Source organism: Cryptomeria japonica, chromosome 5 (assembly GCF_030272615.1).
Source record: "Cryptomeria japonica chromosome 5, Sugi_1.0, whole genome shotgun sequence".
NCBI classification, from domain to species: domain Eukaryota; kingdom Viridiplantae; phylum Streptophyta; class Pinopsida; order Cupressales; family Cupressaceae; genus Cryptomeria; species Cryptomeria japonica.
The window spans coordinates 318,240,397-318,266,358 of record NC_081409.1 but is presented as its reverse complement, the minus strand read 5'-3'; the positions used below and the strand labels follow the sequence as shown (position 1 = coordinate 318,266,358).

The following is a 25,962-nucleotide window of genomic DNA, read 5'->3' as shown; positions in this document are numbered from 1 at the left end:
CGGGTCTCAGGAATAGGCTAATGGACCACTGAAAGAGCATCAATGAGAAGGGGACATTACAGCCTGTGAAGCTGGGCTGCCATCTCCTGTCAATGATATCCAAAATGGGACGATACTTACTCTCATCCCCTTCATAGGCAGATCTGATGCCCTCCATTGTTTATGGACTCGGGACTCGCCGGGTCCGAGCCGAGTCACTGAGTCATGTGACTCACCATGACTCGGCCAAAACTTGGCGAGTTCGGGTTCGAGCCACCCAGGACTCGCCGAGGATCACTCGGCCCGTGACTCGCCGAGTTTTGGCGAGTCATGGCGAGTCACGGAACTCTAATTACACCTCTTGAGCGGCAAATTGGAGTAGCATTGCAAGATTTTCTCTTAGCAGCTATTTGAAAGACCATTGCATGCTGACATCAAATCGGATTTTTGGAGAGTCATTGCATCTCAACATCTAGGCGGCAAATTATGACCCCATTGCAATTCAACCATCAAGTCAAAATTCTCAATGAACATTGCACCATTTGATCTTAGTAGTAATATCAGCACCTTTGCATCTTCAATATTTGGTCGGGTTTTTGAATGAGCTTTGCATCATTGCTTTCTTGGTGCAAATTTAAATGATCATTGCAACTCTTTCCTTGGTGGCAATTTGAGACCTCATTGCAACTTAGCATGCTAGCGGAAATTTGAGGGGTCATTGCAACTTAGCAACAAGGCGGATTTTAGAGGGAGCATTGTAGTTGAAGACCTTTGTAGTCGAAGACCCTTTGCAGTGCAAAGCTTGAGTGGTGAAACTGACTTGCTTTACAGTTTGAGACTTGGTTGGCCAAATTAGATAAATTTACAATACAAACTTGAAATTGTTAAGCTTAACATTTATCAAGATTGATCTTTTGAATAAACTCATACCTTTGTCAGGTTTCACATCAAAACCCTAGTTCATGCCATCTTGAACCCCTAATGCCCTCTGACTTGCAAATTGACAACCTTCAGCAACATTAACCACCTTGACAAGGTTGACAACACAACCTCAATCCTGACTTGACAAGACATATTCACTCCTCAAAGGCAAGAGCTAATAGCTATAAACTCATCAAGCTAAGACGACCTAACTAAACACCTAAGCCTAAGCAAAAAGTGGGGGGTCCCCATTTGCAATGGGGCGATGTGTGAAAACCTCACAACACTACCCTTTTCTAACATTGTGCAAAGGAACTAAATGTGGTTTTTGACTAATCCATATATTGTCCAGTGATCTAAATATACCTACAAAATATCATGAATAAATTCCTTGAATGTGTTGACCATAATCCTACTAATATTGCCAGAGCATTTTTCAAGTTGGACATAACTGTATACATAAAAGATCCCCATTTAGTAGCAAATGTTGTTTTTGGCTGGTCTTCCTCCTTGATCCGGACTTAGTGGTATCCAAAGAAACCATCGATGAATTAATAGATCTTTCACCCTACAACAAATTCCAAGATTTCTTCTATGAATGGGGCAGGGAAGAGATCATAAATACGTTCTTTATTGAGCGAATGAAAATCTACACATATCTGGATTTCACCTGTTTTTTTTGTTTTGAACCACCATAAGGCTAATCCATTCAAAATCCTCTTATCAAAGGTATGCACCTCTTTACAATCTATTCTATTTGCTTCACACAAGTGCATTCTTGAGAAGGAATTGCCTTCTTTGGTTTTGAAAACACAATACCTTATTCCTATATCGAGTGCATGATTAATCTTTAGACTCACCAAAAATCTTCAACGGCAACCTTCTTTCTCCACCAAGATGGATGACTTCAAAAAAAAATTTCCATTATCCTTCGACAATTCAAAAAAGAGCCACAAAGACAGCAAGACAAACAAATTGGACAAAACATGATCATGGCTTGCACCTAGGAAAACAATAGACTTTAGATTTAATCTTGAGACAATACAGAAATTCCATGTGTACAACATGTTTCGTGGAGTGAACTGTTTTACAGATTCTTATGAATCAGTTACAAATTTAATTTCCTAGAAAAATACCCAACAAACTTATGATCTTATGCCAGGTGCATCATGGCATTTAGTAGATATTTAGAGAAGAAATACGACACACTACCTAGAGGCTCAAGGCATTCAATGCACAAGTCCATAAATATTTGTCACCATATTAAATATTTATATTCAAAGCACCACAAATAAGAGATTTCAAAAACCAAGTGACCTCTCTTCACCTTGAAGCAAATCTGCATTAACATTTTCATGAGCATGTTCGTTGGAAACCATAGTACAAGGTATACCTTGTGCATTCTATTAGTTTTGGCTGATGCACACAAGTGATCATTGGAAAGTTTATAAACATAGACACATTTTAGGCAGTCAACAAATAATTGCCACAAGTTTAAACATAAGATTTGTAACAGTAAGGACAAAATCGGGTGCCTTAAATTAATGTTTTCATGAGCTTGGACGCCAAAGCACAAAAGCACACCACTAACATTCTACCAGTTTTGGCTAATACGAACAAGAGATCCTTGGAAGGATTAGAAACATAGACACATTTTTTCCTATCAACAAACAATTCCCACGAATTAAAAGGGAGAGCTTTCTAACAGTAAAAGGGAGAAACTAAGGAGCCTTACATTAGCATTTTCATGAGCATGCTCTTTGGAAGCTATAGCACAAAGCATGCCACTAGCAGTCCATCACTTTTGGCTAACGCACACAAGTAATCATCAGAAGGGTTAGAAACCTAGATTAATACATTTTTGGCAGTCAACAAAAAATTGCCATAAATTGAAAGGGAGAGGTTTCTAACAGTAAGATAGGCAAATCAGGAGCCTTCTAGAGATTGAAGGCAAAGCTGCAAATGATTTTTGGCAAGAGCCAAAGCTGATCTTGAGGGGTTCCCTGTTACTTCTAAGCAGAACAAAAACCATACTGAGAAGTATACCATAATATGGTAAGCAAACCAACATAATATTCTAAGTATAACATATCTTCCATTCAAATACCATGAATGTTCAAATTCAATTGTGCATATCTTCCATAAAGATGCAATAAGGTAAAATTTGGTTGTTAGTTTGTTCACTTTTCCAGCAATTGTATATTACAGTCATATCCTAAAAAAAAATATTTAGTCATGATGAAGTGTGAACGGAACATGAAATTAAAAAATGCTTACCCAATTTCATTTAAAGAAATTTTTTTGTAATAATAAGTATCGACCATGGAAACTTCAAATCTCTAATAAATTCGCTGTACTCTAAACTATTATAGAAATTTGGAAATCCAGTATAAAAATATAAATTATACACACTACTGACAACATGAAAGAGGAGCAAACATATTTCTTACCTCTGCTACAATACCCTTGCGAGGAGCATAGAACACCGTTTCCCCACCAACCAGATGCTGTTCAGAAGAATTATGTTTGCTGCCTTGGATTTTATTTCCTTTACATCTTACACCACCACTCAAATAAATCAATAATGTATACTCTGTTTTATTGCCTCCTCCAAGATCAACACTCTCATCAATATGCTGACCAAAGCGTTGACCAACTTTATACCTACTCAGGGACACGTTATTTTGTTATTGTTTAAATTGATTGTTACTCCCTGAATACAAATTTACTTGAAATATCACAATCTAGATACAATACAAAAAAATTGCATTAGAAACAACAATATTACTTATAGAATCTGATATTAGGGTTCAGCCCCACTGCAGATTTTCCTTGCACTTTAATGTCCAAAAAGAAGTTGCATAGACCAGCTTTCCAAATCTTTTCTGCAAGAATGGTATCATGCACAGAAATGCGATCATTGTCTCTGAAAGCTTCTCCATGTTTTGGCCCCAGACTGCCCTGATGTCCAAAACCACGGGATTCTGCACTCTTGATAAATGCCTCACATTCAGCAGGACTTAAAAAATCTGAGACCTGAAAATTACAACCATTATCACTTAACAGATATCAATATGACAAAAAAGAGATCATCAATAAAAATTTGACAGTTTGCAACAACGTGATCATCCTCACTTTGGATGAAAGGAAGAACAAGCATTAGATAACAATTAACAGTATGCATATCAATCGTCTTTAACAACAGTGCTCTTCAAATCTATTACTCATCATGTGATTAGACATGTACAAGAACAAAACAAAAAAAATTAAAAACGGATAAGTTCTTTCAGCTATTTTTATACTAGCTTCAATATTCATTCTTTCAAAAAGATACTTGGAAATCTACATGAACAATTTTTAAAGATAAATTTGCATAGCCAATCAGAAGCCTCATGCAAGGAGAGCAGATCAAGTCCAATAAGGTTTGACACCCTATGGGTAGATCCGGAAAGGGGCCAAGCTGTTACACATCAGTAAAATTGGCTTTCAAGAACTAAAGGACATCCTGGGGGCAGTCCTTGACTTTTCAGTATTGTCAAATAAGCTGCTATCCACAGGAAGGTCTGTGCACAAAACAGGCCCAAGTGTATTTGAGAGATAAAGAAGCGAAAAAATGCATCAGCATGCATTAATGACCAAAAGAATTCAATGGCATGAAACTATACGGTAAGCATGCAACCATGCATCATAAACATGCACTAACGATAAAGTGCCAAATATAACAGTCTAAAGGGTTTCTTATATGATCTAAAAAGATGTGTAATTCTGTGATTGTCTTTAACCATTCATTTCCAATTCTCCTATCTACTCCTTTTCAGCATTATGGATATGTAAAATTGTAAATTGACACCTCACACACACTATAACTTCTTTTCTTGGAAACAACAAATTAATTTGTTACTAATGTATAGAGGGTTGGACAAGATAGAACATGAAACTGAAACTAAACTTACAGAAGAAGCAAATAAAATTAAATGGCTTATAAAATGTGATGAAGCTTTTGGCTGTGTCTGGCTATGTCAAAAGGTCTACTCTTTCATGTACAAAAATGCACACCTAAGGAAATATGGGACAAATTAGAATCTTTGTTTGGTAAAACTGAGAAACTAAGAGATCATCAACTAGAAAATGATCTCATAAGCCTTAATGTAACAAACTTTGACAACAGACAAGATTTCATCACAAATTTTAAATCGTAAGGAACACAGTTGAAGGAATGTAAAATTAAAAAGGGACTCTCAACTGATATTGAATGTGCTCTGCAAACTTGGACTCCTCCCTTGCAAACCTCCTAGAAGGGGGACCTAATTATTCAGTTTTCGTCTCTGTATTCTATGCTACGAAGACTGTTCTAGGCACTGAGTTTAAAATACCCATCTTTGATGCATTTCAGATGCACTACCTAGTGAGCAATATAACTGATAAACTAATCCAAATGGGCACTATAATATCTTCTTCTAAGTAACATGATTTGGTGGAAGTTAAAAGCACTACCAATAAAAAGATGATGGTGAAAAGGATTAGTAGCAAAACAAGTCCACTAAGAGCAATACATTAACTAGTAAACATAATTCTTACTCAAACTCCAAAGATGATTCTAAGACTCACTCTTCAAATCATGATTCATCAATGAAAGAGAGGGCTAAGTGTGGCAATTGTCAAAAGTCAGGACACAAAAAATCTAAGTGCATGAAGAAGCAGATTGATTTGTTGAGGAATCTTCTTAAAAAGAATTGTATCTCCATTCTAGACTCTTTTCTACCAATTCTTTTATATTACCTGCTACATCAGATGAGAGAAAGGGCAAGGCACTTGTTGCAGTTGCAGCTCCTACCACAGGGACTTGGATTCTCAATTTTGGAGCTTCCTACCACATGACTACAACACAGGATATGTTTGCCACGTTATAGTCATGTTCTGTGCCAAAAATTCTTATGGGTGACAACACTTGAATGGATGTCTACAGGGGAGAATATGTTGAGATGGGTATAAAGTGTTATTTCAGGATGTATTCTGTGTACCTTCATTGTCAACTAATCTCCTATCTATATATCAAATAACTCACTATGGGATAGGTAAAAGTGTTAAGACTTCTCTCTTGATTCCATCATGATTTGGGAACTGCAAAGTCAAAACATTGTTTCAGTAGGGAAGGCTGATCACAAGTCAAGGGCTTATGCCTTCTTGCAATTTGCACCAAATGCCCTTTTGAAAAATCTACATACACCACAAATATGAGCAGTTTTTGGGATGAGCAGTATGGTCATCTGAACCTGGCATAAATTGTAGTTCTTGCAACATGCACTGAGATCCCACCACCTCCTATTGATTCTATACAGTTTCAATTTGCCTCTCCAAAGGCTTTTGCTTCTTCTGAACAGGATCCTTCATGTTTTCTAGATACAACTATTTAGGATACCTACTTGACATATCTGAAATCTTTCATATTTGTTTGTTGAGTCTCATCTTTCAGATCTGGAAAACACAATTGAGGACTTAACTTTCTTCCTCTTTGATGACACTACTCAAGCAGATGCATCTTCATCACACTTGACACTCGTTCCATCTCATCCTCCACATGCCCTTGAGACGTAACTATGTATGGTTGTATATAAGACACCGGATCAGACATTGGCACCACACAAGACCACCAAACATTAGTTCCTAATCTCATGTGTTCTTCCCTCATCTCCCTTCATGGCTAGGAAGGACATTCTACAAACACCTTTGGGCCTACTAAAGGGGGTTGTTGATACAAACATTTCACTTCACCTAGAATAATGTTCATCCTAAATGTAACATTGCACCTATATATTAAATTTAGTTAGGAATATTCAATTATTCTCATTTAGGTAGCTAATAATGGCATGTGTTCATCTTGACTTGAGTTACCCCAATCCCACCATTATCTCATCAATCCTACGTTTAGTCAAGACCACCTCTATCTCAATTAGACTAAGTTAATTCACCTCTCAATCGTGAGTGATTGGGAGTGAAACTTTTACCTCTTGGCCATGTCATCTCCTTGATTTGTGAATCCAAAAGGTCTATATATTTGTAATTTACTCTTTGTAATGATGCTCCATCATTTTGGATATAGAAATTATTTATTCATCTATTATGTTTATTATTAGCTTATAAGCATTAGGTCCTAGGCAGAATTATTGTTTATGACAAAATTCTAACACTACGAGCAATAGGGGAGACCAATACAAAGACACAAATTGGAGACTCTACAGACCTTTGTGTCAAACCTGCAATCTAAGACATAGAGCCTATTTTATGAGCATTTCACTAGAAGTAACCTTGACAGGGAAAAGAATTCATTGCAAAAGGTTGGCTAAACCAAAATCTTACCATAAAATCTGAGGCATTGCAAGAAGGAGAATATGATCACTAGCGAATTAGTTTGGCTATCAAGGAGGGCACCCAACTACTCGCATCTTCTAGATTTGAGAAGGTGCAGTTGAAGCATCCTAAGCTAGGAGATTTGGTAGCTAGGAGGTAGGTTGAAGCTCCAGAGGTTAAGGGGACAGAGAGCTTTTCAAGTATTGAGAAGCTACAGTTCCTAAAGATGAAATTAAAGGCATGTTACAAAGAGGTGTTCATAATTACCTTTACTAATAAGGCACATTTAGAAGAAAAAGATAGGAAGATTTAGGATGCCATTTAAAAGATAAGATTTGATAATGAGACAAAGGAGTGGGTCGCCGTACACTCCTTCAAAAGCAACAACAGGAAGGGATTTTTTACTTGAATTGGGCACTTCCTAACCCATAAATTAGGATCAATATTACATAACATAGCTTGCCAATTACAGATTTAAAGGAGGATTGAAATATTGTAGCAATCAAATAAACAATTGAACATGAAGGAACAAGAGCAATCAATGAAAGAATGGAAGACAGAAGCACTATTATCCTAGAGATCTGAATTCCAAGAGAAAATTCCAGCAAGAGTGAGGCCTAATTGGCCTTCTTATCCACTATCTCCAATACAGATACAATATTAGGCCTCTTGGGTATACAAAAAACAAGAACGTTCAGTGTTCTGCTCCTAAGATCAATCACTAACTCTCACACTCCCCTCTTAGTTTTGCTAGAGTCTACTTACAGTAACAAATGCTCTATGACTAAATTCCTCAACCTAAACATTTCTTGGACACTTGGGATCACTTCCTCCCATTGCGCATTCCACACGTATCATGGTTATTTATGCTTGTGGAAGTCTGAATAAAAGTTAAAAGGATGCAAGGAAGAGGAAAAATGCAGAATGTGAGAATGCAACTAGTTGTTTCTATGTCATGGGATGAAACTGTCCCCGTCATCAGACTGGTGATTAAGAATTTGTCACATGTTGAAAATAGAAGTTTCATAAACTCCCCTTTCCAAAACCAATGGTGATGGTTAGAGCATGTGGTAGTTGAAACATCCAAAACAACTCTATACACATTCAATGGAACATCTACAAGCACTTCATCAATAAACCTCCACTTAATACCAAACTTCAATTTATATTGCCTAGTAATGGACAATTCAATACTTTTCAATCCAACACAATGCATATGGCTTCAGGTGTTGAACAACTTCTAAATCAAAATTCTATTTGACTAATGAATTTTTTACCTATCTCTAATTTATGGATGATATCATGTTGATTTTCAACCTTTCTCTACGGAAGTACAGATCTCTCAAGGTGTATGAAAGGGCTTCCAATCAGACCATTAATTACAGAAAATCTAGAAAATTATTTATGGAAATGCAGAATTGTGAGCAGAACCACTCTGCTAGGGTCTTAGGGCATGAGGTAGCACATTTTTTTTTAACATCTTAGTCCTCTTTATAGGCAAACTTGTGTTCTAATCTAAGTCACAAGGTTCAAATTCAAGTTCGAGTTCGGCAACAATGAAATTCAGATGAAGTTCGACAAGAGTAAAAAATTCAAAAAAAAAATCAACATTAAATTCACCTTATTTAGTAAATGTGTTAAATTTAAAATAAAACAATATTATATTAAGTATAATCAATTTGTTAAATTTTATATATAAATAGTTTAAAATATAAATTAAACATTTTAAGATATGACAATTTAATTTATTAAATATTAATATTAAAAAATAAACTATTTAAATAAGATAAAATAATATTAAATTCAACTATAGTAAATGTTAACTTTTTTAATAAAAATTAATTTAATTAAAATAATACTTGACATTGCTAATAATACACACATATTAATAAAAATTATAACACATCATTAAATTTTATAAATGAAAAAGATCATTAAAAATCAAATAAATAAAATAAGAGATAAATGTTAAAAGTTGTAATAACAATTTAATATAAATAAAATAATATTTGACATTATACACATATTATTAAAAATTTAGTATACTTTGATAAAATTATATAAATGAAAAAAACACTTAAAGTTTGTGACTTTGGACGCCCAACAAACGGTGTTCGGATCTCACTCTCACCAGTCCTCAATCTCCTAAAATGTGACTATTAACTCGAAAATATTTGTGCTCCAGAGAAACGCCCCCGATTCATGTTGGACGAATAGAAAAACACCATGATTTTGAATGACATATGCTCGGCTTCACACCTTTTGTTTTTCTTCTGTTGCGAATTCACAATGTTTTATTAAAAAAATAACTTGAAAATCTAAAAACCCTTTCTAAAAACCTTGAAAAAATGCTTTTCTAAAATATATTATAGCCAAAAAACATTTCCGACTTTTCTATACAAATTTCGAGGCAAATTTTTACGAATTTTACATAGAAGTTTGAAGTTCGCCAAATTTCAAATTTCATCCTTGAAATTCGGTGATATCTGTGACTTAGGTTCTAATCATTGGGATGGTATGATAGAAGATGAAGATGAGCTATTGGAAGGGAAGTGGTTGTTCTCAACAAGCCGGTTGGCCATGATCTCCATGTTGTTCCGACTTTTGGGTTTTCTATAATATAGAGCAAGGTTTTGATAGAGATCAATGGAGTCATGATATTTTCTACCACAATGAACAAAAGAGCAAAGCAAGATTCCCTCAGTTGCTTGGAAAATTTTCCCTTCTCCAAGGCTGTGGGGGGCACTGAAATTCAAAAGAGTGAGAAGCCCAAACCTAGTTTTAAGTGTCATACTGGTTTTGAGGCTCTATAAAGAAAGCAATTCATAGTGGATCTGTAATGTCCCCTTTTATGTGACCCTAGAATATAATTATATTATTAAAATTGAGTTGTCAAAAATAAGTAAATTTCATGACGACTAATTTTAATTATTTAATAAGGTCATAAAAGTAATTATTTTAATTATTTAATATTATATCTCAAAGAGTAGTATTATTTAATTAATTTAATAAAAGTTATAAAGTGACTTTAATGGTTAATTAAGTGAAATTTTAATAGTCACTTTATTATCATTTCCCTCAAGTTCAAATTTAAGTTAAAAAGAGAGGGAATATCAAAAGGTAAAGAAGAGGGAAAACCAAAGGGCCAATGGTTATAAGAAGCAATTTGGACTTAATTTTAGACATGGTTGGTTTTTACTAATCTCTCTTGAAGAGCTTGAGAGCTTTTGGCTTGGGATTTCTCAGTGGATTGGACGAAAATCCAGCTAATCATTAGAGTGGATTCATTCACCATTGCACTTCAGCATTCAGTGTTGGAGGTTTCATCCAGAAATCTCACAAAAGATTTCTACAGCATAAGTTTATCAATTTTGTGGAGTCTCATTCTAAGACAAAATTAGAAGAGCATGGAGATTTATTAATATCAAGGTATTCATCTGTCAAGCATTTTATTGGAGGTCTTCCCTTTGTTTGTCCTATTGGATAATAATTGAATTGATTTCATTATTGGAGGATTTGACTCAATAGTGCTGGGTATTAAAAGAAGATTTTAAAGTTGGAAGATAAGTATTTGGATAAAATAATGAAAGTTATAAGAAGAGTCGGGCTCTTCTTACTACCACCTATATGAATGCATTTCCAGTGCTCAAGAATGGAATAATACTTAGGTGATTATAATATTATTTTGGTGGAATGAATTAATTTAGTTCAAAGGTTTGGCATGATTACATCTTCTAGGTTCGCTTTATTACAAATATTTTGGGTTCTGAAAAGAATTATGTTGGGCGCTAACATTTGGAATGTTATATTATGATTATGAATATTATATGGAAGGACCTATCAGCCAAAATAAATGATTTCATAACTTCAAATTTGGAATGTGGGTACATATAACAATCGGCTTGTAACTGAGGGTTGATAAAGCCATGCGTGGTGCCATAATCGTAAGGATGGTGAAGGAATGTTTTTTATTAGACCCCTTGACATCATCATTTAAGGAGTCACATCAATTCCTCACTTATGTCCTTTGCCACTTGCTTCTCTTCTTATTGGGCTTTCCTAGCATCATCCCAATCTTCAAGTTCTAGAGGTGACTCCACATCAAACAGATACAATTTCCATTCTATGCAATGGTTACCCAATGCATCTTTCATCACAATTTTATCAAAACTTTTTTCCTAATGGATCTACATCTCTACCTCAACTAGACATTTCATTTGATCGGTGACAATCAAGGGTTTGGGACTGTTATGAGACATAATATTTCAAATAAGAGATGGTTTGAAACAATGTTGGGCTATGCATTTGTATTCCACTAACTTAGCCAACCCAATGGCTACCATCATATCCTTACGAACATTTTGACCTTGACATGAATCTCATCCTTTAAGCCACTAAGAAAACAATTCTTGAGGATGTCAACTGTCAAATCTTCCATTTGATTGGCAAGTCTTTCAAATTCAGTCTGATAGTTAAACAAAACTGGTTTGCCTCAATTTGGTTAAAGCCCCATTAAAATCCTCATATGAATAGGGGTTGCATCTGAAAAAATAATTGAATAATAATTGGTTGAATTAATTATGAATATACAATGTATATAAAGGAATTCTAAGACGGTGTTCTAAAAAGAACCAACCGTTAAACTAAAGCTTCAACATGAAGCTAAAAGGTTTAAAACGCTAAATACAGCTAAAAAGCTAAAAACTAAAAAGCTAACTAAGTTGACAACTAAGATGACCATTATAGAATAGATATAATATTATTTTAATACCCTCCCTAATGGTCATCGTACTCAATACCCTACAGAAGACACTATAGGTCTTTTGATCACAAATGCAAAGAACACTTTGTTGTTACAGAGACCCTCCCAGGATCTACAAAGTATTAATGACCAAGAGTACAGAAAGCCATCCAACCTGATGTAATCTCACACGTGAATTATAGAACCATCACACATGAATTACTGAACGCGGAGGAGGGTAAAAAGCCTTAAGATGATTTCTTCAAATGCGATGTGACTTGACAAGCTCTGACGTTCAAATGCTCAACCCTCCTAGCACCAATTTTGTTGATGTGTCTTTTGTACACGACCAAACACAGAATAAAATACCCAAAGGTATCTTATCCTCTCTTGAATAAAGTTCCCGAATGTTGAAGATATCGCAAAAGGATCAATCGGAGAAACTTCAAGGTTCTATTATGTAGGGTCTCTACGTGTGGATAAGCTCTTTGCGGTACGATGTGATTTTGCTCGAATCACAAGGGGACTTACGTTTGACTGCCTAAGCATCTGATTTACAGGAAATCAAGCCCTATCTACTAGTTGGAAGATAAAGAAATGGCAAAAGGTACAGAGTTTAGAGAGTCTGCTCTATGACCTAGGATGCAAGAAGATGGATGAACGACTAGGTGGAGTCCTACTGGGCTGGGTTTCACCATCAAGCTTGAACAATTCAACACCAACTCAGTGCAATCTTCTAAGGGATGTTTCAAATATGTCCAAATCGTACACCATCAGATATTGATCACCATTCAAGATAATGCGTGAACAACAGAGGTGTTATGACTTGGGATTAAGCTCGTTCTATGCCAGTTGACCACACAAGGCGCTCTTACAGTCAGCAAAAGGCTAGTGGTTTTGACTAGGTGGATTCCATGCGAGTGCATTCAATAACTTCTTTCATTCAATTTAATTATCTATCACCTAAAATGAAGATTCAACAAGAGACCATGCATATTGCAAAGAAACAACACACTTCACCATAACTTCAATGAAAATGGAGTTTATTTACAATCAATGGCAACAATTTCTTGCCTTGTCCTCCTAATCTACTCTAATTGCTATTCTATCAGCTAACTATTCACTATTTCTAACTATTCACCCCCTATTATCTATTAACCAACTATTAACCTTTACAAATGATGAGCCAAGGCTTTATATAGGGAGCCCTTTACAAACAGATGACTCTAATTGATTTAGAATCAATGGCTAGGATTACAAGATAAAAACCCTAATTAGGGTTTGTTACAACAAACTTCCTTAGCCAATGAGAAAATTACATTCCAAGAGTGAGGACCAAAAGGAAGCAGGGATAGGTACACCGAAGTTTGTGTCGTCCCCGATGAGTCAAGTACATTGAATCTGGACATGTTGAGGTGGACCAATCTGACCGAAGGAGCAGTGACTAGGATGCCACCTTGTCTAATGCTTGTGACTTGGTTGATCCTCCTCTATCTTTGATATGATGAATGATGTACTTCCTTTGCTCCCAAGTGCTTGATGAGGCCTTCTTATCATCAAGTCTTCCTTCTCTGGTAGCATACCTTGCCTTGAAGTGCTGGCGAAGGCTTTCTTTGTCATCTTGTGGTAGAATGAGGTCTTGAGGCTAACTTGAATTCCTTGAACACCCCTAGTCTTCCAACGAAGCACCTTGAATCCTCCCTTTTTGCATGTGGAATGTCCTTGATGATGATGGACTAGAAGAGGTCGTCCTTGTCCTGGCTTGGTCTTCTTTAATCTGCAAAATAAACCATAAGATGATTAAGGACACATAATAAATTCATTCTAACATAGCATTTTCTACCTTAAATCATTAACAAGAAGACATCAAAATGAAGTTTGCTCAAGATTCTCCCCAAGAACAGGCCCTATAAGAATTTCGCTCTAGACCCTTTGGAAAGGTCAAGAGCGAAATTTGCATTCCTGGCCAATTTAGACCTCATTTCATCATTTCATAATCTTAGGCCTAGACTTCAAACCTCTTCTCATCATAATCTCACAACTAGCCCTTTGCCTAGCTCAAACAAGGTGAAAAATAGGAGTTTCAAAGGATTTCGCCCTGGACCCTCTAGAAGGGTCAGGAGCGAAATTTGCATTTTAGGACAAAATCTTCACAACTTGTGACCACAACTTGCTCAAATGCATGTCTAAGGATTCCTCTAATCTCAACCAACATCAAGCTTGATGCAAAATTGGAGAAAAATGGAGTTTTTGAGGATTTCGCTCTGGACCCTTTGGAAGGGTCAGGAGCGAAAATCATGTTCTAGGCTTGATTGTTCATTTTTTCAACTCCACTCTTCCTTGGGAGGCAAACATACATCACTCTCCTTGCATCCATGCCAAGATCCTGACCTTATCTAAGGAGAAAATGACTGCTTTCAAGAATTTCGCTCTGGACCCTTTGGAAGGGTCAGGAGGGAAATTCAATTTTTAGGCTAAAATCCTTCATCTCCTCCACCTTTAGTCATTCCCTTAAGGCAAAAAACATGTCTAACACTTCCATACATGCCTAAGAAACTAGGAATTCGGTCTTGACAAGTGAGAAATTGAGGTTTAAGGGGATTTTTGCTCTCGACCCTTTGGAAGGGTCAGGAACGAAATCCCTATTCTTGGCTAGTTTCTCACCTAAGTTCATCTCATTCTCCTTCAAACTTGATCAATTCAACTTCCTTCTATCGCAATCAAGACAATCCACCATCCAATTGGCACCAAGAAAGGTTAAACTAGGTCTTAAGGCCATAAAGAAGGCAAAATGGAAGATTTCGCTCTGGACCCTTTGGAAGGCTCAGGAGCGAAATTCTCCTTCCATGTTTATTTTCACCATTTCAAAGTCTTAAACCTCCTCTCCAAGGCAAACATGCATCGAAACCTCCTCAACTATGCCTCAAAAGTCAACATTTTTGGTCATATCAAAGAGCAAAGTGGAGGAAAAGTGGATTTCGCTCCGGACCCTTTGCTTTGGACCCTTTGGAAGGCTCAGGAGCGAAATTCTCCTTCCATGTTTATTTTCACCATTTCAAAGTCTTAAACCTCCTCTCCAAGGCAAACATGCATCGAAACCTCCTCAACTATGCCTCAATAGTCAACATTTTTGGTCATATCAAAGAGCAAAGTGGAGGAAAAGTGGATTTCGCTCCGAACCCTTTGGAAGGGTCAGGAGCGAAATCCATGTCTTAGGTCAAAACCTTCATCTTTTAATGTGTCCAACCACCTTTCTAGGCAAGAACAAACCAATTCACTCTCTATCATGCCTTGGACACCAAGAACTTGGCCAAACAAGGAAGAAAATGAGGTCCACGGAGATTTTCGCTCTGGACCCTTTCGAAGGGTCGGGAGCGAAAATCATGTTCTAGGCTTGATTCTTCATTTCTCCAACTCCAAACCACCTCAAAAGGAAAAGACATGTTATCTTACTTCCATCCACGCCATAGAAACCAAAGACTTGACCTCCCCTAAGGGAAAAATAGGTGTTTGCAAGAATTTCGCCCTGGACCCTTTGGAAGGGTCAGGAGCGAAATTCTTGATCTTGGACAAAATCTTCACATTTTGATGCTTCCATTCATTTCCTAAGGCAAGAGCATATCAATCTACCCCCACCATGTCCAAGGAACAAGGATGTTAGCCCAAACAAGGGAGAAAATAGTGTCTAGGGAGAATTTCGCTCTGGACCCTTTGGAAGGGTCAGGAGCGAAATTCCTCCTTGGGCTCAAATCCTGACTTCATTTTCACATTTCTTCACTCCAAATAAGTGTTTTGCCTTCACAAATGCCTCGGAATGAGCTATTTCATGACTTTGGGCAATGTAGAGTGTCTTACAAAGGAATTTGCTCTGGACCCTTTGGAAGGGTTAGGAGCGAAATTCCTATTCTAGGCTTGATTCACTTTGGAATTGACTTGACCTTTGGCCTAGACTCACGCCTTGATGCATATCCTTCCATATCCTTGCCCATTCACTCAAACACTCTTTGACTTAGGTGAGATCTTGAGTCCTTGGTGAATTTTCGCTCTGGACCCTTTGGAAGGGTCGAGAGCGAAATTTGACATTTTAGCTTCTCCGTCGGGATTCATTTATGGAATATAACATATAAGTATAAGAAAGATACAAGGAAATGTCACTTATACTTTAAGTTATATTCCATATAAACTGTCAGGATGTTTGAGAGTGGTTTCGGACCTCCAGGAGTTATAATGCAAAATCTAGTTTTTGGAGGATTCTTCAATTTTCCAGACAGCCAAATTTCAGGATCAGGATGACGTTCCAGACAACCAAATTTCAGGACATTTGAAGATCAGGATGACATTCCAGACTTCATCACTCACCATCTTGACCTAACTCAGACCTTCAAAGAGGATATTCACTCACCAAGCAAGACACAATTAGCAACAAGAGCAAAACCAGGCCCTAAGGAAGACTTTCAAAGAAACCCTAACCCGGAGCATCCATTGACTCACCTTTAGCTAAAACAGAGCCTGCTCTCTTAATAATCCCTCTGGCAACACTCAGCATGCAAAGGCTAACAAACAAAACCCTAAAAGACCTAGAAACAAACCCCATAAAGCAAAAAAGTAGGGGTCCCCATTTGCAATGGGGCGATGTGTGAATACGTCACAACACATATAAGAGTGAATTTCATGTGCAAGAGATCAAGAGCGATTTTGCAATATTGTTTATAAGAACATTGCTTCAAGAGCTAATTCAATGCTTGGGAAAAGTGATTTTGGAGTCAAAGTGATAATGAAAGGTGAGATTTAGGACTAACTTCATGCACAAGGCAAGTAGAGCAACTTCATGAGTTGAAGAAATGGAGCGACTTCATGAGTTGAGAAAATGGAGCGACTTCATGACTTGAAGATTTGGAGTGACTTCATGAGTTGAGCAAATTGAGTGACTCCATGAGTTGGGCAAATGGAGCAAACTTCATGTCTTGAGCATGAAGAGCGTACTTCATCTTCAAACCTATGGGAGCGTACTTTATGTGCTAGTCAAGGAGAGTGAATTCCATAAGCTTGCTAAGTGGAGCGAAATTTTTACTTCATGAATTCCTAAGTGGAAGCGAAATTCTTTCATATGCCCAAGGAAGATGTGCGAGTCTTTATCTTGAACAAATCTGATTTTGAGTTGAAAGCAAACTTCATGACTTGGAGATTTGGAGCGAACTTCATGACTTGGAGATTTGGAGCGAACTTCATGACTTGAAGTTTTGGAGCGAACTTCATGACTTGAAGATTTGGAGTGAACTTCACCTTTGAAGGGAGATGAGCAAGTTCAATGTTCAAAAGAGTTAATTTCATGAATTCAAGAGGGAGAGCAAACTTAATGAGCAAGGTGATTGAAACAAGCTTCATGTGCACACCACTTAGAGCGATCTTCATCTTCAAACCTACATCAGCGATCTTCATGTTCAAAACTACATGAGCAAATTTCAACTTGATGTTTGGAGACACATGAGCGAACCTCATGAACTCAATGAAATGAGCGAAATTCATATAGGAAGCTTCAAGAGCGAATTTCAACTTCACAAATCAAGGGACATGAGCAAATTTCAAGAATTTAGACACATGAGTGAACTTCATAAGGTGAGGAAGGAGAGCGAATTTTACTAATGACCCGAAGCACTTTAAAGAATAATCAAACATTGTTTTGGTGCACTTTAAGCTAAATTCAAAATTTGAATTCAAATAAAAAAGGTGAATCGGCCACCATAAAAAAGGGTAGTTTGTTATTTTGTTTTTACCAAATCAAGTCGGCCTTGCACCTAAAAGACATGTCTTTTACCCTAAAACGCCTATATAAGAAAGGTCAAAACAATCATTTCAACATCATTATTTCTCTCCAACAGCGAATTTCTCCAGAAAGCCAGTGAATATCATCAACACATAAGCAAATTTCAGTCAGCATAAAGACTAAATTCAATCATTGAAGAAGCAGGTCTGATGTTTTAGGGGGACGAATTCATCATAGAGCATCAGAATTAAACAAAAGAGGAGCGAATTTGTCAAAGAGGAAGAGGATTTCACTATTGAGCAGTCCAAATTCATCTAAAGAGCAGCAAATTCATCTTCCACAAGGCGAAATCCCTTCAGCTACAACGAGTTCCTTTATTATTATCAATCCTCTTTTGATCAGATTTAGAGAAAATCACGTAAAATCAGAATGAGAGATTAAGTCAAAATAGGAGTGTGTAAAGATTATATATTATGTGTGCTTGATGCCCATTTGTTTATTTTGCAGGAGGTAAGGAAAGAGATCAAATGGACCAGGTTGAAGGAAGATCGGAACAAGGATCTCAAGGAGAGAATTTCAACATCAAGGTCAAGATACAAGGAAGACCACTTCAAGAAGCTTCATCAGCAAACACAAGAACATCAAGGCAGGGAAGATCTCAAAGTATTCAAAGATTCCCACCACATCATGACGACATGAGGAGATCAAAAGAATGCAAGGAAGAATCCACTCAACTACCTCAGGGCACTAGAGCATGAAGGAAACATAACTCAAATTATGAAAGAATGTTTTACAATCTTGAATTCCCTTCGGAAATCCAAGAATCGAAGTCAGTACATTGAAGAGTTACATTCAACTAGGTGCACCATTCATCAAATGTATCAAGAACAAGGGAGGAACAATCAAGGTCATCACACAATATACAGAATCAAAGAAGCAAATAGTTTCAGAAGATTTAATCAAAGTCCGCTTGTCATCATCATTACATTGAGCAAATTGGATAACGTTGAGTATCAAGAGATATTGCTCAATATTCATTAATAATGATAAATCAAGTCCACAAGTTCAAGTTGAAGTGGCATCCTAGTCATCATCCCAGTCACCACTTGTCATATCCCAGAATTAAATGTACTAAACATGAATATATTTTTATACTACAAATCTTTATTTAATTTCTGTCACTGAATATTAAACCCATTTGTTGTGTTGAAAAAACAATATTTATTTAATCTCTGATTTATGTGAGTTATTATTGATTATTAGTGTAACGATAAATAATAATAATGATATTCTATTGCAAATGTTAACGATTGATATTAACTATTTTGTTACTAATATCAATTAATAACCCATAAGTTATACCGTGCAATATTCTTATAAGAATCACGGCTCTTTTCTCGAATCGTGTCTCTTCAAGACATCGGGGAATAAGGTAAGAATGTTGCGTCCCTCCAAAAAGGTCGTGACTCATCCTGCCATGGTTGCACGATGTGCTTTATAAGGCTTCGTTGGGCTCTTACACGGGCAAGTAGTGGAGGAGGAATTTACGGGAATAGCTTCCAGACGAGTGGTAAAAAAGGAAGGAATCGTTCCAAGTAAGTACTTCTGCCATAAGACTGGTATGGAAAGCATTTGTGATATTAAAATAAAATGAATATAATATACTAGAATCTGTACAATTTGGTACGACAAACTGTTAGTCAGAGATCATAGGCGGATTAATCAAAGGATATTACTGCTAATAAATATACAGCGAACATACAGATTATAGTGATGTGTACATAATAATAATCAGAGAATCACAAAATAGCACAGAAAATAATCTTTAATGAATTGGCATTTGGTACTATTTGGTACTACCAACATATAGCAGATATAAGAATAAAGTAACTATAGTTTGATAAAAACTACCTTTAAATGATAATATTATGGGAATACAATTAATGTAATTTGATTAATAAGCAATGATGATAAAAGACACGGTAGAATTAATAATCAATGAACAGCCATACAAGTATTGATTTTTATCTAACTGATTGATCAAATATAATAAATTAACAGAGGAACAGAGTATGAACAGAAAGATAAGACCCACACCATGTAGGAAGACCCGGTGGGCATAGCATGGTCTGGATGGGCAATTTGATCATGACTCTGAACCCCAAACTGAGTGTGATTAGGGAAGTAAGACCCACACTATGCTAGTAAGACCCGGGGGGCTTAGCATGGGTTGGTTGGGCAACCCTATCATGACTACAAAACCTATAACATTAAACTGGAACAGCACAAGTGATAATTAAATCATAATTATTTAATATGTGAATGCCATAGAATTCTTAATAATTTGTAGGATCTTTATGTATATTATCCAAATTATTAGATTAAAAGGTAATTGTTTTCTCTCAGTTTACCAACTTTTCGCATTCATTCCAGGATGCTGGGTAGGGAACATCACAAGTGGTATCAGAGCAGACAATTCCTGCCATCCTGTGGAATATTATTTAATGCAGAGAAGGGGAAGTAAGATGGGTGAACAACTTAGCAATGACCTAAGGGCTCATGGAACAAACCACCTATTGTCACGTCTTCACACATCGCCCCATTGCAAATGGGGGCCCCCACTTTTCGCTTTTTAGAGTAGAAGTTTTGCCTAGTTTCCTAGTGTTTGCCTACTGTCGTCTAGGGTTTTTTTGAAGTTAAAGGATCAAGTTGCAAACGTTGATATTTTAATGATCCTAAGTTTTGTCTAAGTGTTTGACCTTTTGAGCGTTAACGTGTTTTTAAAAAACGCGCATCAGTGATTTTAAAGTGTCAAGGTATTCCAAGACCTTTTGGAGTTGTTTTCTCGCTCCTAAGGTGTTATTTAAGTTGCTTTCACACTTTATTCCAATATTTTCCTAGCATTTCGCTCATATTTTTGAAAAATTTGCCAAAGTCCAGTGTAAATTTAATGTTTCTAAGTGATTTTGAGTGGTTAAAATGATAAAATCCTAAGGGAAATCCTTATTCCAAGGGTTAAAGGGTCAAATTCCATGCTAGAGGTGCTTTTCCCCTCACATTCCAGACTACCCAACCCATTCCCCCACTCAAAATCCACACCACACATGGGTTTCCCCTGAAATCCATACTGGCTACTATTTTCCCCCACTGTTTATCCAGACTACCATCGAATTTCCCCTGGGAGTGCTAAAATTTGGCTAAGTGTCAGGATTTATCCAGACTGCCATTGATTTTCCACCAGGAGTGCGGACTGGAATGCAGGCAACGTTAAGGATAATTCCATGCCTGGGTCAATTTTCCACCAGGATTTTTGTGACAACTAAGTGAGGATTTTTGTCCGGATTTTTATCCAGGCAGAGGTCAATTTTCCCCTGAGAGCATTTGTAAGGATTTTTTGTCCGGATTTTCATCCAAACAGGGATCGATTTTCCACTGGGAATATTTTGAGGAGTTTTGAGTCTGGATTTTCATCCAGACTGAGGTCGAAATTCCACCAAGGAGGTTTTTTCCAAGTTAAGTGAGTTTTGAGTGTGGATTTTTGTCCAGACCCATATCGAATTTCCCCTGGGGGTGATTTTTTGCAAGTAGAGTGCATTTTTGTCTGGATTTTTGTCCAAACTCGCATCGAATTTCCCCTGGGAGGTTTTTTTGTGTGCATTTTGACAAAGTTATGCATGAATTTTTGTCCAAGCATGGGTCGAATTTCCCTTATGGGGTAAATTTTGACACTTAAATGATTTTTAAAGGGATTTTTCAATGCCAACCCAAATTGATTTTCCCTTGGACGCTTATTTTGGATTTAATTTGCAATATTGTAATAGATGAGCCCCATTTTAATTGCTTTTAAATAATTATTAATAATTATTTAAAATTTTAAAAGCAAAATTTAATAACTTGCAATAATCATTTAATATTTGAACCTTCTAGAAGCAAGTTAGTTTTCCACCAAGCAAGTATTTAAGCAAATGTTTTATCCCACATTGCTTGTGTGGTAAAAGTGAGAGGTAAAAGCAAGTATATGAGAGGAGTCTCCAACATTATTTTATTATTAAATCTACCAGGTGTCTCCATGAAAGGTGATTTTTCTCCCTTACTGGCGAATTTTGGCAAAGTGCTGAAGTGAAGTGTTGGGTTGAGGATTCTTTCCTCCTCCATTTTTTCCAGCTTGGCTGTTCCAACCTCCATTGTTGCAGATCAAGGCTGCCATTAATAACATTTTTCAGAATTTGACATTGGCGCCATAGCTGGGAAAATTTCGATTTTTATTTTGGAGTGCTTTGTGCCGTTGTTTGGGGTGATTTTCTTCATGCTTGGTAGCTGCCATTATTTTCAGACCTTGCTGGGCGCCATTGCTAGGAGTGATTTGACCTCCATTGTTGGCTGGGAACACATTTTCAAAATTATTCTTCATTGCCTAGCTCATCCACACTAAAGCAATTTTGGTTAAGGGCTGTTTGGAAGAGTTTTCAGTGCATTTTCAAGGGCTGCCATTCTTGTTACAATCTGAAACTCCATAGTTGCAGGTTGTCTTCAGACTGATTTTCATTTCCAGCCACTTGCCAACTTGGAAAATTTTACTTGGGTGTCATTTCTTATGAGTTTTTTGGGCATTTGGTGGAGCTTCCATTGTTGATCTAAGTCTGAAACTCCATTTTCAAATTTGTCTTCAGACTTAGATATTTTTTACCAGCCCTTTGTTTGTGCCCAGATTTGACAAACTTCACTTTGGGAAGATGAAATTCATCAAATACAGGTGTTTCCTATGACTGCGACAAATTTAAATGACTGATTTATTAAAGTTGCAGGTTGTCTTCAGACATTGGGCAGCCATTGTTGGACCTTGGAAGGGTGTCTTCAAACTTTAAGAACTAAAATTCAGACTTTTCCACACCCTTTTCCAAGCATTTTCAGAATTGTGGTATACTTCCGGGCACCATTTTTGACATTTTTCTAAGTATACCAGGTTGTCTTCAGACTGAAACTTCATTTCCAGCCACATAGTTGTGCCCAGATGTGACCATTTCTGAGTTTTGAAGGTCAAAATAATTCAAATGCAAGCATGTGACATGGCTGCGACCACTTCCAGCCATTGATATTCATCATTTTCAGTGTGTCTTCAGACTTTTTGGAGCCATTTTCAAACTTTCAGAGGGTCCATTCAGAGTCAGACTTAAGAATCAAAAAATCAGACTTCAATACACCATTTTCTAAGTATTTTCAAGCATTTGAGGGCGTATTCAGACTGTCCTCAGAAAATCAGACTTTTATTACAACTTTGATATAAAAAATTAGTCACTTTCTGAGTGTTTTCAAACCTCCAAGTGATATTTCTAGACCTGGACATTCATTTTTGGGCTCCAAATACTTGATTTTCTGAATTTACATGGGTGTCTTCAGACTTAGCAATTATGATCAGACTTATCCTAAGGCTGAAAATCGGTTTTTTTTAAGGAAAATCTACCAGACTTTAATCTAGACCTTCATATTTTCCAGAATTGGTGTTACAATTTTCTAGGATTACCTATCACATGTTGGGACAAAATGTCAGGAACAAAGTCCTGATGGTGTCCGGATTTCCACTCCATGGCATGGTGATCCAGTCAACACAAGATTTTCAAGGACAGTGAGTCTGGAGGAGGGTCATATTTCCACTGCAGGGCAGAATACCAAAGGAAGGAAGTTGTCCAGATAGGCATCAAATTTCCACCAAGTGAAGAATGGACAAGGATAATGCGGATGGTTTTGAGGAATGATCAGTCCATATGCGGATGAATTTCCCACCAAGGTTGAAGTTAAGTTTATCATACTAGTGTTTGATTCAATGCTTATTCGTTTTGCAGGACTGTTACGAGGAAAGGAAGTACGATGATCAAGGCTTGAGGTGAAGGAGGGTGCACGCAATGCAGATGGGGAAGATCAATACTTCAAAGATTAGATGGGGATTTCCGGATAGAGGTTCCAGAAGGTGAAGATGAGGACTAGATCAATCATGAAGAAGACTTCACTTTGCTGGTGAACAAATGAAGGAAAGCAAGTTCAAGAAATGAACACAAGGGATTTTACATCAAGAAATTCAGAACTACATCAAGGAATTCCAATATCAAAGTGCATCAAGGAAGGAAATATTTCAGGATTCCAAGATTGGGAAATTTTCCAAACATAAGGAGGGAACAATTTATGGAATTCCTTAACATAAGGATGGAATGCAAAGTGTCATAAGGGGTTCCAAGCATTGTGAAGATGAAGAATGTACAAGGCAAATTGGTTAAGTATATAAGGCAAGCCGAGGTGGCATCCTAGTCACCACACGTTCAATCAAAGGGTACCAAGTCAACATCCATTCAAGGAGGGAATAGGTGACACATGGCGCTACATCAAATATTATTTTATCTTACCTACCCTCGTTTCTTACTCGCCAATGTAATGGTGGTTGTACAAACCCTAATTAGGGTTTTATCTTGTAATCTCAGCCGTTGATCTTGGATCAATCTTGGCCATCCAATTTGTAAGAGACTCTATATATGCCCCCTTGTCTCTCATTTGTAAGAGAGAGTTTTTGTAGAATTGTTGGTATATGCTGCAACTATTTGAATCCTAATCATTGTTCAATTGGTGGTGATTTTGCTCTTCAAGTGTTGTATTTGCATTCATGGTTCTCAATTCCTCCAAGTTAGATTAGAATTTAGATTAGAATTTATTTTCATGTATGTTAGATTGAGTGGAAGATTTGTTGAATTCATTTGGGTGGAATCCTTAATCCATACCACTAGCCTCTTGCTGTTGGTAAGTGCGCCTTGTGTGGTCAACTGGAATTTGAGTAAGCATAACTTCAACTATTACGCGTCCGTTGACAAGCATCAACTTGGATGGTGTCAACGTTTGATGGTGATAGCCTGAAAATCTTTAAGTATACCTTAGACGATTGCACTAAGCTTGTGTCAATACCTGATTGTGAGACCTTGCCTGGTTTGATTCCACTAAATCCATTCATCATTTCCTACATTCTTAGGTTTAGAATAGATTTCCTGAACCTTATTCCTTTTGCTCATTTTTTAGTAAGAATTAAGTCTGGAGCTTCATTGCCAAATCCTAAGTTATCGGCATACCTATCTTGATCCATGATAAGATTGTGCATCCATGTACAACGTGTAAGTCCCCTTGTGATTCCAACACTATCACATCAAACCACTGAACTTATCCACACGTCAAGACCTGACATTTCGTAACCTTGGAGTTGTCGCATTTGATCGCAAAGCATAGCATATGAGAGACTTTGTTCAAGAGAGGATAAGATACCTTGATGTTTTATTCTGTGTTCGCATGTGCATATAAAACACATCAGCACCACCCATTCCAACCAACAGTTGATCAAACAAAATGAAAGAACTAACCAGCTTCTCCTGCAAGCCATACAATCATTCAGCAACTATCAGACTAGGCCTCACCAAAATAATGGGAGGGACACAAATTCCAATCACTCAGAAAATAATCATAACAATAACTCTCCCATCACAAGGTCCACTAGACCTACCTTCTTACCTAATGAAAATCAGGAGGAAGAAGGTGAGGAAGCAAGTGCCCCACCCTTGGTTGATGTAGATGCAATCTTGGAAGCCTATTCTAGGCTTGACCTTGTTAGGATTCCCACAGATACTGAGAGGGGGGGTGAATCAGTATCTGACCAGTGAGTTTAATTTCTTGACTTAAAACATATAGAACAAATTAAAACTGTGTACCGGTAAATAGAAAATAATGCAATAAACAGAGATAGAAACAACCACATGAAAAACACACCATAACACAATAGTTTAACGAGGAAACCCGGTGTGGGAAAAACCTCGGTGGGATTTGTGACCCACAATATTCACTTACTGGCCAATAAGAGAATATTACTGCTACAAGAGGGGCCTGCACATGCAGGAAGGCCAAGTGCCTAGAGCTCACTGCTCAAAATGGAAGTCTCACTGACTTACAAAATGGATTATATAAATCCAATGTCTTGTACTGCTTCAAAGTAGCATCTACTATGCCAGATCCAGTACCGGTTTATAGCTCTGCTTCTTACATAAACCCTTAACCTATAATTCGCATAATAGGTCTGTTTTATTTCGCCTAATTACATCCTACATCATAAAATGTTCTACAATGAACTCTCTTATATAAGAGTCATTTTACAACTTGCCAAGTTGGCTTACAATGTTTTTACAAT

General features: G+C 37.0%; 1 protein-coding gene across 2 annotated transcripts in view; it reads right to left on the bottom strand.

The window, feature by feature from the left end:
• The window catches only part of LOC131062663 (uncharacterized), an 87,700-nt gene that overhangs the window by 36,124 nt on the left and 25,614 nt on the right, over nucleotides 1-25,962 (bottom strand). For both annotated transcript variants that reach the window (XM_057996379.2, XM_057996375.2), the window contains exons 2-3: nucleotides 3,689-3,936; nucleotides 3,351-3,564 (exon numbers count right to left, since the gene is read on the bottom strand). In XM_057996379.2, coding sequence (XP_057852362.1) covers nucleotides 3,351-3,564; nucleotides 3,689-3,936 — 462 coding nt within the window. The remainder of the gene's footprint in view (nucleotides 1-3,350; nucleotides 3,565-3,688; nucleotides 3,937-25,962) is intronic.